This window comes from Prionailurus viverrinus, chromosome A3 (assembly GCF_022837055.1).
Source record: "Prionailurus viverrinus isolate Anna chromosome A3, UM_Priviv_1.0, whole genome shotgun sequence".
NCBI classification, from domain to species: domain Eukaryota; kingdom Metazoa; phylum Chordata; class Mammalia; order Carnivora; family Felidae; genus Prionailurus; species Prionailurus viverrinus.
The window spans coordinates 26,911,357-26,925,034 of NC_062563.1; the positions used below are offsets into that span (position 1 = coordinate 26,911,357).

The 13,678-nt window shown below is 49.9% G+C and overlaps 1 protein-coding gene across 1 annotated transcript in view; it reads right to left on the minus strand.

Annotated features, from left to right (window-relative positions):
* Positions 1-13,678, minus strand: part of TTLL9 (tubulin tyrosine ligase like 9) — a 42,030-nt gene that overhangs the window by 5,300 nt on the left and 23,052 nt on the right. Inside the window, exons 6-13 of the mRNA XM_047851200.1 lie at positions 13,441-13,509; positions 12,769-12,843; positions 11,511-11,601; positions 10,550-10,590; positions 9,566-9,653; positions 3,660-3,718; positions 2,470-2,666; positions 645-758 (exon numbers count right to left, since the gene is read on the minus strand). Of these exons, the coding sequence (XP_047707156.1) occupies positions 645-758; positions 2,470-2,666; positions 3,660-3,718; positions 9,566-9,653; positions 10,550-10,590; positions 11,511-11,601; positions 12,769-12,843; positions 13,441-13,509 (734 nt within the window). The remainder of the gene's footprint in view (positions 1-644; positions 759-2,469; positions 2,667-3,659; positions 3,719-9,565; positions 9,654-10,549; positions 10,591-11,510; positions 11,602-12,768; positions 12,844-13,440; positions 13,510-13,678) is intronic.

The following is a 13,678-nucleotide window of genomic DNA, read 5'->3' on the forward strand; positions in this document are numbered from 1 at the left end:
TCGTTATAACAGTAGATAGTCTCAGGGCACCTGAGTGGCTCAGTCGGTTAAGCTTCTGACTTTGGCACAAGTCATGATCTCATGGTTTGTGGGTTCAAGCCCCGTGTCAGGCTCTGTGCTGACAGCTCAGAGCCTGGAGCCTGCTTTGGATTCTGTGTCTCCCTCTCTCTCTGCCCCTCCCCCTGCTCATGCTCTGTCTCGCTCTGTCTCAAAAATAAATAAAAACATTTTAAAAAATAACAGTAGATAGTCTCTTATTGAGCACTTATTATGAGCAAGGCACTTTATAATAAATTATCTTAGTAGATTAATTCAACAATCCTGGGGGTTAACATGAGGTTTCCCATTTTACAGACCAGAAAACAGGCTTAGACAGGTGAAGTCCAGGGTCTCATGGAAATCCTGCTGGACTGAATCTCAGAAGGCTATATAGTTGGCCCTGCTGTGCCTCAAAAGGGCTGAGTCCTTGGACCAGGATCCAACCCTGTGTGGACATCTCAGTTTGTCCATCTGTAAAATGGTGAGCAGGCCCGAACCATCTCTAAGGGCCACTCAAGTCCCAGGGTTCTGAGTTCTCTATCTTCCTTGATGGGAGCCCCAACTGTCACATACAGGGGTGCCTGAGTGAGGCTGCCTTCCCTCACCTGGCCTCCATGTCCACGACATGCAGGGTATCTTCCAGAAGGCAGGTCTTGAGCTCATAGTCCTCCTGGCTGCTGGCTGTCAGCGATGGGGATGCGTTGACCTCCAGGAGCCACCTGGGGAAGGAGGGGAATGGAGAGCCTTAGGGTTGCCTGGTCCCTGGGGACCCTGGAATTTCATGGAGAGGCTAGATGGGGTGCCTGGGCCCAACCCTCAATTCAACCAAGGTTGCTGTCTCCATTTTTCCACTAGAAGAAAGGTTTCAGTGGCTAAAACTTTTTGAAAACAATTGTCACAAACTTGAAATCCCCACTGGGGCCAGGTGGTACCCAAACGAGGCAAGCTGGAGGGGGTGGAATGATCTTGGTGCCCTCGTATTGCTCTTCCTTCTCCCACTAGAGCTGTGAATACAAGACAAAGTCCCGTTTCCTAGTGAACTTTTGCATGTGTGGGCAATGGCTGCTGAGGGCGGCAGGAGCTGGGAGGGGTGGAGAGCGGTGAACCGGGAAGAACATTCCACTCTAAAGCGGTGGCCCCTCCAGGAGACTGTCACCCTGTGGGAGTGTGAGCCCAGGGTTCTGAGTTTTCCAGAAAAGGCGAACATCCAGACTGTTGTGTAAACATCTCCCAGTTTTTCGAGATGCTCAAATGAATTTACAAGGAACATAATTTGAACTCCAAAATTGAAGCGTCTGTGGCCAAAAGCAGCCCAAGGGCCTAGAGCTTGCAAACCCTTGTTTTGTGCAAATCCGGTCATTTACAGACAAGAACCTGGGGCACAGAGAGGGAAGGACCCATCCGGCAGGTGAGTGGCAGACTCGGGCCCCCCTCCCACCCCCAAGCTTGTTTCCCCATCAGTGTCCACTTTAATACCCGCAGCCACGTCTTGTAGCAGGGGGCAAAGGAGAGACCCGCTGGCACCCGGACCCTGTTTCCTTGAACCTGGGTCTGACATAGGTATCAGTCTAGGGCTCCAACTGCTGGCTCGGAAAGCCCTCAGCACCTATCCAGTGACCCTGGGGAAGGAGCTCGGGAGCCGCAGTGCAGGCAGGGAGTAGCTCAGCCCAGAAATTATGACCCTGGGCCTGGCTCTGCCTCTGACTTAATGTGTAACCCCAAACGCCCAGAACAAACCCACTGGGCTTCTGTGTCCTGTTGTATCACACGATGGTCCCTGCCACCTCAGGCTTGTCTTCCTCATCAGCTCAACCTCCTCTGTGGGGACTGTGGGAGCACACCAAATTCCTTTTTTTTTTTTTTAATGTTTATTTATTTTTGAGAGACAGAGCGTGAGCAGGGAGGGGCAGAGAGAGAGAGGGAGACACAGAATCCAAAGCAGGCTCCAGGCTGTCAGCAAGAGCCCGACACGGGGCTGGAACTCACAAACCGTGAAATCATGACCTGAGCCAAAGTTGGACGCTCAACTGACTGAGCCACCCAGGCGCCCCATGAATGCACCACATTCTTAACAGGAAGTGACATGGTAACAATATTCCCTTACACGGCACTTTGCACCCTGAGAGCAGCAGGGTTTACAGAGAAGTTTCTTGCCTGGTACTCGGGAAGGATTGCTGACTCAGCAGATGTTCGGGAAAGGTCTTTTAGTGCCAGGCACGGGGTTCGGTGCTTTACAGACAATTCCTCATGTATCCCTCATAATAATTCTATAAGGACAATGTCCATTTTACAGATGGGCAAACTGAGTCACAAAACTAGGAAGTGCGTCCAACTAGGAAGCGGCAGAGACCACACCCGGGCCGTCTGGGTGCAGAGTGTGTGAAACGTACCCCCCGCCCCGTGCCCCGGGCTGCCGACCCACCCACTTACGGTTTGAGGTCCTGGTCTATGAGGATGTCATAGCCGTACAGCTCAAAGCAGTGCTTGTCGCTGATGATCACCTTCTGCACGCTCTGCAGGCTCCTGATGAAGATGTTGTCCATGTCACTGAAGAGCGTCTCCACCGCCTCTGGCCCATGCTTGGACGCCAGGTACTGGCGGAAGCGCTGGATCATCCACTTGCAGCCCTGGGGCCCCAAGCACCCAGGGAGCGGGGGGAGAGGGAGCCTCCGTTAACTGGGACCTGGCCAGCCGGGACCCTTCAACAGTCACCATCAGCACGGGCCTTGGGTTTCGACAAGAGGCTCCCACCAGGGTCCTGTGATTAGGAGGACTCTGAGTTTGTCCCTCTTGCAGGGCAAAGCTACTGCATGCTCAGGGGAAGGGGTGGATGTGCCCTCCCAGAGCCTGTGCTTCTTTCTAGAGCACAGCCTGGGTCCCCAGGCTCCCGGAAGTCGCTGCCCCAACACCCTGCACAGGTTTCTTCCCTGGGCCTGCCTTCCTGGGGACAGACTGCACTGACCATGGGTGTACCCTGAGGCCCAAAGATGACCAACTGGTTACTGTTTTCGGGGGGCTAGGGGTACGTATATGCAGGAGGCCCCCACTGTGTAGGATGGAGCTGGGGGAGGGAAAAGACGGGAGCAGGTGTGAGCTGGGAGCCAGCTCTTCCTGTGCCCCTCTGTTCTGGCTCTTAACTCTGAGAAGTCTGAGAATTCTAAATGCGAACATGGCCTTGTAGGTTATTAGATAGATAAATGGATGGATGGATGATAGATAGATAGATGAAAGAAAGAAAAAGAGAGAGAAAAAAGAAAGAGAAAGAAAGGAAAAGAAAGAAAGAAAAGAAAGGAAGGAAGGGAGGGAAAGAAAAAAGAAAGAAAGAAAGAAAGAAAGAGAAAGAAAGAAAATACTTTCAAGGTAGGAGGATAGAACACATTTTGTTACAGGGTGTGTGTCTTTGATTCGTAACTTTTAAATATTCAGACACACAATGTGTGGGCCTCCTTCTGTACTCTTGTCCTGGGTCCTGCAAGTGGGAAGGGTGGTCCTGACCTCACCGATGAACTGGAACTATGAGCCCAAGACTGGCCTGTCCTGGGCTCCGTGGCACACCATCTCCTCACCCCAACCCAGTCCCAAAAGGCTGGCTCTGGAGGCCAGAAGCACAGCTTCCTCACCTTCTTTGGATGGTAGTCAGGAGAGGTCTTTTGCACAGCGACATTGGTGAGGTGAACATCTGGGAGAGGTAGGTGGTCAAGGACAAGTGTGAACAAGAAGGGTGAGCCCTGTTCCATGGAACCCCCAGAGATCAGACTAAGACTTGTGCTTGGACATTGATGAGGAAGGCGCCACAACGGCCCAGACGTCGCATATGTGGGCCTTGAGTTCAGATGGGCCTGGGTTCAAATCCCACCTGCGCCTTTTACTGGCTGTGCGCCCCTGAGCAAGTCACTTAACCCCTGAGCTCTATTAAGTGGGGGGACTTAGGTGGGGGAAATGGGCAAAGAATAAGCAAACAATCAAAACCAATCTGGACAGAAGTGGGGTTGATTAGTTATGAAATCTTTCAGCGGGATTTTTTTTTAGCTTAAAAACGATAATAGAGGGGCGCCTGGGTGGCGCAGTCGGTTAAGCGTCCGACTTCAGCCAGGTCACGATCTCGCGCTCCGTGAGTTCGAGCCCCGCGTCAGGCTCTGGGCTGATGGCTCGGAGCCTGGAGCCTGTTTCCAATTCTGTGTCTCCCTCTCTCTCTGCCCCTCCCCTGTTCATGCTCTGTCTCTCTCTGTCCCAAAAATAAATTTAAAAAGTTGAAAAAAAATTTAAAAAAAATGATAATAGAAATCACAGAGGAAGTCAGTGGATGAACAGAGCCAACCATGTAAAAATAAAAATAATCAGATATCAGGGCAAGAATGAAAAGCAAGCATGACTAGATAAAAGATTTGTAGCAAATGTGACAGACTAATGTTTTTATCACATGAAAATCCCACATAAATTGTTAACAATAAAAATTTATGACCCTAATAGATACGTAGATATAGGGGTATGAAAACATCAGGGAAAACATAACTGCTAAAAGACCATCTGGGAAAATGTCTGATGTTTCTAGTAATAGAAGATACATAATTTTATTTTATTTTCTTTTTTTTTTTTAATTTTTTTTTTCAACGTTTATTTATTTTTGGGACAGAGAGAGACAGAGCATGAATGGGGGAGGGGCAGAGAGAGAGGGAGACACAGAATCGGAAACAGGCTCCAGGCTCCGAGCCATCAGCCCAGAGCCCGACGCGGGGCTCGAACTCACGGACCTCGAGATCGTGACCTGGCTGAAGTTGGACGCTTAACCGACTGCGCCACCCAGGCGCCCCCGAAGATACATAATTTTAAAGAGATGTAAATGGAAGGGAAGGGTGGCGCCCGAGTGGCTCAGTTGGTTAAGCATCTGACTTCACGAGATCAGGTGAGGATCTCATGGTTTATGAGTTCAAGCCCCACATCAGGCTCTGTGCTGACAGCTTGGAGCCTGGAGCTGCTTCAGATTCTGTGTCTCCCTCTCTCTCTGCCCCTCCTCTGCTCACGCTGTTTCTCTCTCAAAACTAAATAAACATTAAAAAACAATTAAAAAGCAATAAATAAAGGGATGTAAATGAGGAAGAAGTACAAATTGGAAGAAACGCAAATTCTAAGGCAAAACCCTGCTTCCCCATTAAGTCAGTTACATATTTTTTAACCTTTTTATTTGGAAAGACTCAAAACTCACAGAATCATTGCAAGTGTAATGAATGCCCATATAGGCTTCATCTACGGGTGCTAATTGTTTTAGAAATGTCTTTAAAAAAATTTTTTTTAATGTTCATTTACTTTTGAGAGAGACAGAGCACGAGCGGGGGAGGGGGAGAGAGAGAGGGAGACACAGAATCTGAAGCAGGCTCCAGGCTCCCAGCCATCAGCACAGAGCCCAATGTGGGGCTCGAACTCACGAACCGCGAGATCATGACCTGAGCCGAAGTTGGATGCTCAACCGACTGAGCCACCCAGGCACCCCAGAAAAGTCTTTTTTAAATGATTGTCTTCAGGGGCGCCTGGGTGGCTCAGTCGGCTGAGCATCCGACTTGATTTCAGCTCAGGTCATGATTTCACGGTTCGTGGGATCATGCCCAGTGTCGTGCTCTGCACGGACAGCTCGGAGCCTGCTTGGGTTTTTCTCTCTCCCTCTCTCTCTCTGCCCTTCCCCCACTGATGCGCGCTCTAAATAAATAAACTTTTTTTTTTTAAGTTCCAAACTGTTTGAAAAAATAAAATCAAATGATTGTCTTCAGCAGGGAGAGCTGGGATAAAATGGGCCCTGTCAATGGAAGAGTAATAAAAATACAAAAGAACCTTCTGTAAAACAATCTGGCCCATATACCCTTGACCCAGTATTTACACCTCTGCAATGTCGTCTGAAGGAAAAATTAAATATGGTAAAAGATTTATGAAAAATATGTTTCTTTCCAGCATTGTGTGTCATAATTGGAGGAAGCAGAATACTTTCTAAATGCCTGCAGGGTGGAAGATTAATAAACCAATAAGTCTACTCGGTGGGATACTTTATAACTAATAAAAAATGTCTACAAGGAAAATACTGATATGTGTAGGGAAAAAAAGTTATGTTTATACAGTTGAGATCACTCCTTTATAAAATGCAACAACAACAAACTGTACAAACGAACCTGGGAGAAAATCCGTCAGGGTAAGTAATTGTCTCTAGAAAATAAGAACACAGAAGGTTTCTTTTCTTTTCTGTTTTTCCTTTTTGTACATTTTCTGAATTTTCTGATTTGCCTTTAAACGGCTTTACTACTTACATTGTGAAAGCTATACTCTTTAAGTGTTTTATTATTTTTATTATTAAAGTAATACATAATGGTTGTAAAAACAATTCATAATATAGGAAAACGTGTAAAGGTGAAAATAAACGTTCCTGGCCTGATTCTAATCCTCCTTGGTGTTCAGAGTTTATAAATTAGTGAACATCCTTCTGACTTTCTTCTGAATAGAAACATATTTCCTTAAGAGCAAAACTAGGATTATAAACACACCAGGTCTATACCTGTATGTTGTTTTTCATTTTAATAGTCTGTCTTACATACCTTTCCATGATATTTTATTTTATTTTATTATTTTTTTTTATTTTTTTTTCAAGGTTTATTTATTTTGGGGACAGAGAGAGACAGAGCATGAACGGGGGAGGGGCAGAGAGAGAGGGAGACACAGAATCGGAAACAGGCTCCAGGCTCTGAGCCATCAGCCCAGAGCCCGACGCGGGGCTCGAACTCACGGACCGCGAGATCGTGACCTGGCTGAAGTCGGACGCTTAACCGACTGCGCCACCCAGGCGCCCCAACTTTCCATGATATTTTAATTGGCCTCATTATAACAGCTGTACAATAGCATGTAGATGTTTTATCGTTCATTTTGCCATCCTTCAAGGGTGTTTTAACTTGTTTCTATTTATTGTTACAGTGCTGAGGTCATTATTTTTATATTTTGTGTGTGCACATACATACATATATATATGAATAACTGTATGTGAACTATATATAAAAATATAAATCTCTAACTCTTAAATATGGAGAACAGAGGGTTACTGGAGGGGTTGTGGGACGGGGGTGGGCTAAATGGGTAAGGGGCATTAAGGAATCTACTCCTGAAATCATTGTTGCACCATATGCTAACTAACTTGGATGTAAATTAAAAAAATAAAAGGAAAAAAACATTTAAAAAATGTAAATCTGTATATTTAAGGTCAGGTTAAAATGTCTTATTACTTTATGATCCAAAGTTGCTTTATTATTTTAAAAGTTGGTGTGTAATATACGAAACACATACAGCAAAATATTAATATCTGCTAAATCTGGGTGGTGGATGCCTGGATTTCTCTTATAGTCTTTTTTCTGCATTTTTGTATATATTTTAAATATTTCAACGTTTGAAAATTAAAAACAATTGAAAGAAGTTGTAGAACATCATGTGCATTGACTCACTGTGAAAACAGCAAAGGCTTGTTCACTAGAAACTAGTCCTGGGAAAGGCCGGGGTCTGTTTAACAAGGAGCCATGACCCGAGATATACAAGCACTTTTAAGTAGGGAACGGGGGACCACTAACGTGTGCTGAACGCTCACTTTGTGCCGGGCACTGTCCTAAGGGTTTTACGCGTGTCATTTAATTTTAACAAAACACATGGCGGCCAAAAAATAAAACTACAATGAATGATGACTTGCATATGTTAAATGCTTGCTAGAATCACATAAACAAACATACTAAAAATGCTAGAGTTGGGGCGCCTGGGTGGCTCGGTCGGTTAAGCGTCCAACTTCGGCTCAGGTCATGATCTCACGGTTCATGAGTTCGAGCCCCATGTTGGGCTCTGTGCTGACAGCTCCGAGCCTGGAGCCTGCTTCAGATTCTGCGTCTCCCCCTCTCTCTGCCCCTCCCCTGCTCATGCTCTGTCTCTCAATAGTAAATAAACGTTAAAAAAAAAATTTCTTAATAAAAAATTTAAAAAATGCTGGACTTGGAAAAATAGGGGGGGAAATTGTTAGAAATACTCTGCAGGGCCAACTCCCATTCTAACACGCAGGCGATGCATGTGCATGAGCTCGGGACAGACACGTAATCGAGAGACCAAATTAAGGCAGGGGGTGGAACTGGCTGGAAGCATTAGCTATGTTGTCCAAGCAGCAGCAGCAGCAGCAGCACCTTCCGTAGCCCTCTCCCCCACAGGCAGGTAATCCAGTCCTGCTGATTTATCATCTCTCCATTTCTGGATTGCCGGCCTCTTTGCTTCTGATGCTCATGTCTAAAAATCTTATGTTTATTTTTGAGAGACAGAGCATGAGTCGGGAGGGGCAGAGAGAGAGGAAGACACAGAATCCGAAGCAGGCTGCAGGCTCTGAGCTGTCAGCACAGAGCTCGAAGCGGGGCTTGAACCCATGAACCATGAGACCATAACCTGAGCCAAAGTTGGACGCTTAACCAACTGAGTCACCCAGGCGCCCCACATCTAAAAATCTTAGAAACATTATTTTTGATGTCAGTATTCTAACCAGATAATACACTCACGTGGTTCAAAAGTCAAAAGGCATCAAAATGTGCCTGAGGAACTATCTCCTCCCCACCCCTGTCCCCACCCGCCCAGTTCTCATCCCAAAGGCAACTTCCGTTCCCAATTTCTTATACTTCCTTCTAGAGATGTCTGCACATGGATACAAACATATACAGAGATATAATTTGAAATGTTAATGGAAGCATACTTTTCAGAGTTCTATACTTTGTTCTTTTCCAATTAACAATACGTCACAGGGATTATTTCATATCTGTACATAAAGCACGGCCCCATTCCTTTTTAACAGCTGCATAGTATTCCATCATGTAAATGAGCAGTTTGTTTTATTTCCTTTTTTTCTCTCTCTCTCTCACAAACAAGGCTGAGCAGTGCATTGCCTTTAAACCTCTCTTTTCCTATGTTGTGAGTGTACATGTCGGGTAAATTCTCAGAAGGCAATTTGCTGGGTCAGAGGGTATAGCTTTTGTCTTTTGATAGACATTTGCCAGATTGCCTCTGGAGTGGTTGTACCCACTTACACGCCACCAGCGACACACGTATTCCCCCAGCCTCGCCAGCATAGTGTGTGATCATATTTTTGGTCTCTGCCAGTTTGATGGGTGAAGAGGGCATTGTGTTTGAGTGAATGTGTGAGCCAATGTCTAGGCACATGGAAGGATGCAAACATTCTCCAAAGGAGCTCGAGCCCTCCCATCCTGTGAATGTGAGTCAGTGTGGAGCGAGCAGAGAAGTTTGGGGTGAGCTGCTCTGAGCAGAGTGGGGCTGCTCCCCTGGGATCACCGGGGGTTCCCCCACCCCCACAAGACTGCCAGCTCCCGGAGGGAGGGACCAGGCCCGTCTTGTCCACTGCTGTATCTCCTGTGCCGAGACCGCGGCTCGGCACTCGGTGGAATGAAGAAGCTCTCTCTGACCAGCTGGGGGGATGGGGAGGGGCAGGGCGCAAGGGGGCTGGGCAGACGGGATCCGAGGATACACTGGTCATCGATGCTGCTCAGTGTGAAGCGGGTGTTGGAGAATCGGGCGAAGCCGTCCCGGTACAGCCAGGCCCGCAGCGGGATGTACTGTGTCGAGGAGGGAAAGGAGGGAGGGGAAGGGGAGGGGGGTGAATACGAGCAATCTGCCCCTCCTAGCTTTTGCACCCGCTGTTTCTTCCACCTGGAGTGCCCTCCCTTCCTTCCTTCTCACATCACCCCTCAAGAATCCGTCCAAACAGCCTCCTCTGATTCTACCCCCTCCCTCCCTGGTGTCAGGGGCGGGGAGAAGACACAGAAGGGAACCGAATGAACGAGACTCTTCTCTGCTCCGCTACCACGCGCGACACCCTTCCGGGTGTGTCCACGTTCCCCACCAGACGCTCAGCTCCAGGAGCCCAGGGGCTGAGCCCGCCTCCCACGCCCCTATGTCCTCATGCCCCACATTGAGAAGCACCTCACGAAGGTTTGAACGGTTGCTGAACGAATGGGTGGGGAGAGGCGGTATGGCAGCTCCTTGTCTGAGAGTAGACTCTGGCACTAGGCTGCCTGGATTGGGAGCCCAGGTCTGTCCGTCACCTGTGCGTGACCTCGGGTAAGCCACTCAACCCCCTCTGATTCTGTTTCCTCATCTGTAACATGAGGATAATAATAGAACCCGCCTCCCCGGTCATTAGGAGGACCAAACGTAGTAAAACCTGCCGAATACCGGGGTTTGGTACTTAGGAGGTGCTTGGTAAAGGTCAGCTGCGGTTACCACGAATGGCTGAGTGAATAAAGGACAGGCGGGCGGCAAATCCAGACTCGGGTCTCTGAGATGGCAGAAATGGGATCTGTTTACGGGCCCCCGCCTTACCCTCAGACGCCCCCTGGGCTCTCCCAGGCAGGCTCACATAGGCACCCCCCAGAATGGCTTCTGCCCCCTGTCTCCTGGCCCAGCTCTTCCTTACCTGCTGCTGGAGGAGGGCCCCATCTTAGCTACTCACCGACATCACCAGCACGTAGACGCGCAGGTCAAACTTGCAGCCTGTCAGGCAAGGAAAGAATTCATGCAACAAATACTGACCGTGTGCCAGGCAGCATGGTAGGTTTGGGGGTTAGAGCAGTGGACGGGCAGAGGTGAATGCCAATAAAAAGCACAAGAGGTACAAGGAGAAGGTAACGAGGAGGGGACGTGGTTAATGTGGGGGAAAGGCTGGAGACAGGGGATCAAGGAAGGCTTCGTGGAGAAGCGGTGGCCTAGAGGAAGAGAGGTGCCCCCCAGCCTGGAGGGGGCGGGCCTTGGGGCAGGAGGGACTGCCTGAGCAAAGGGCTCGGTCCAAGGGCAGAGTGGAAGGAGACGAGGTCAGTGAGGTCAGCAGGGGCCAGCTCACGTGCAATATTTGGATTCTGTTTTAGCAACCATGGGAAGCCACTGAGGGGATCTTGTCCCCCTGGGTACTGTGCTGGAGCGGAGCATAAGGGACCAGAGTAGCAGTGGGCATCAGTGAGGATGGGAGGGGACAGTGGCCAGAACCAGGATGGAGGGGGTCAGATGGATTCAAGAGCTGCGTGGGAGCTTGATGGAGGTCAGACATGGGAGGGGAAGAGAGAAACACACCCACAACGGTCTCTGGCCTCTGGCTTAGCAACCAGGGGCTGGAGGGGCTGTATCCCGACGGGGAGGCTGGGGAATGAGCCATATGGCAGCGGGAGGGCGAGGGTTGGATCTTAGGCATATTGGGTGTGAGCTGCCGGGAGGTGCCCAAGGGTCGGTGGGACATCAGGATCCGGGCTGCCGGGGTGAGGTCCCGGCTGGAGACAGAAAGCTGGGAGGTCACTGGCATCTGGGGGTGTTGAAAGCTACGAGAGAGGATGGGGTCACTGGGGGAGGGGAGGGAGGATGTTGCCCGAAGCGGTGAGAGGAGCCAAGTGGCCCTCTGTTCTGGGCAGAGACCGCCATCTCACCTCCTATCAGGTAGGGGTTTTCGATATAGCGCTGAGCTACGTAGTTCTCCACGGGGATTTCATCCTTCTGGTCTTCAGAACTTCTTGCGTCCTGGTTGTAACAAGAACTATTATTAACATCTACGGAGCATTTCCCGTGCAGGAGGCATCGTGCTAGACACTCTCCTCGTTTGGTCTTTAAATCAACCCTATCAGGGAAGGGCGAACGTTATCCCCCATTTTACAGATGAGCAAACTGAAGCACAGAGAGGGGAAGCAACTTGCCCAAGGTCACACAGCTGCTCCGTGGCACAGCTGGGACGTGGACCCACACGCAGGCTGGGCCCAGAGCTTCCGCGTTTAACCTCTAGACCTGTGCTGTCTATTTACATTTAAACTGCTTAAAAATAAGTGAATTTAAATGCTGTCACGTGGATGAACCTTGAAGCCATTACGCTAAGTGAAATAAGCCAGATACAAAAGGACAAACACTGTAGGAGTCCATTTAGACGAGGTCCCTGGAGGAGTCAGATCCACGGACACAGAAAGTAGAAGAGTGGCTGCCAGGGGCTGGGTTGGGGGGGCTGCTGGGAAACGGAGTTAGTGTTTCCTGGGGACAGAGTTCTGGAAGCGGACGAGAGTTCTGGAGGTGGATGGTGGTGGTGGTTGCACAATGATGTGAATACACTTAATGCCCCTAAATTATACGCTTAAAGTCGTTAAGATGGTAAATGTCATGTAGATAAAAGAACGAAAAGAAATTTAAAATCCAGTCCTTGAGGGACACCAGCTTCATTTCAGCTGCTCAGTGTCAGCACGTAGCTAGTGGTCACGGTACTGGAGAGCACAGGCATACACCGTTCCGCCTCTGTAGAAAATTCCATTGGTCCGTGCTGCCTGGAGGGCCACGCAGGTGCCCGGGGACTTTCCTCTCCCGTCTCTGCCTGCGAATCCTTTCCTGGCCAGCGCAGCAAGGCTCTCTCTCACACCTGCACAGCACCCCATGGTCTGCAAAGCCCCTTCTCAGCCGCTGTCCCCTTCACGGTAACCATGTGACAAAACTGAGGCCCAAAGGCGAATGGCGCATACTTGGTGAGGTCACACAAGGGCCTGATGGCAGGGAGCCACTGGAACTCAGGGTCTCTGGCCCCCAGGGCAGAATTTTCTACACCTTCTATCATCCCCCGGCCCCCTCCCCCTCCACCGCCAAGCTGCTTCAAGACAGAGGCAACCAGGCCTTCCCTTCCTGGGCCCCGGGCCACCTGGCACCTGTACTCACATGGCCTCCGGGTGGATTGACAGCGCTCCGGGCTGGCTGGGCCTCTGAGCTGGTGAGCTTCTTCCCAGCGGTGCCCTGATGGGAAGGAATCAGACACACAGAGGAGGGAGGCAATTCACTTACTGAGCACCTGCTCATGCAGCAGGTGCTGGTTGTGTAGCAGCATTATCATCTCTAAAGTTCAGAGGGGGTTAGCAATTTTCCCAAGATCACACAGCTGCTGAGTGGCAGGGGCAGGATTGGAAGCGGGATTTCTACTACGCCGCATCCTGGGATAAGGATGGGTCATGGGGAGGGAGGGAGCTACCTCAGGCTCGGCCTGGGACTTGGAGGAAGAGTCAGCCAAGCTCTCCCCAATCAGGTGAGCAGGAGGCCCAGGTACAGAGGCAGCGTTCTCAGGTTTTAGGCATAGTAACTCGTCCTCAGCAGGCACTGTTACTACTCTCCCCCATTTACTTGGGCACAGAGAGGAGAAGCATCTTGCCCAGGGTCACACAGCTTTGAAAGGGCAAAATCAAGATTTGAGCCCAGGCAATCTGGCTTCAGAGACTCCGTGCCCAGGGGCAGAGCTTCGCTGCCAGCCCTTCAAGCTTTGGAGGAGGGAAGGAGGGGCCCCTCATGGCAGCAAGGGCAGAGGGAGATTTCCGGAGCAAGGGGGAGGGGTAAGCTTACCTTCCTCCAGTCCATGATGTCCTTCAGCCTCCGGAAGAGGAAAATGCCTTTTCCCTGCGACCGGGCTACCTGGGGTGGGGGTGAGTGCAGAAAGGTCTGCTCTCAGCTCTATGTGGTTCCTTGTTGGCCCCTGTGCCTGGGGCACCTCCCCACCATTTCTCTGTCTCTATCTCTCCCATGGGCTTCCAGCTCTCCCCAGAGGAATGGCCCAGCCCAGCCCCATGGGGCCAGCCACTGA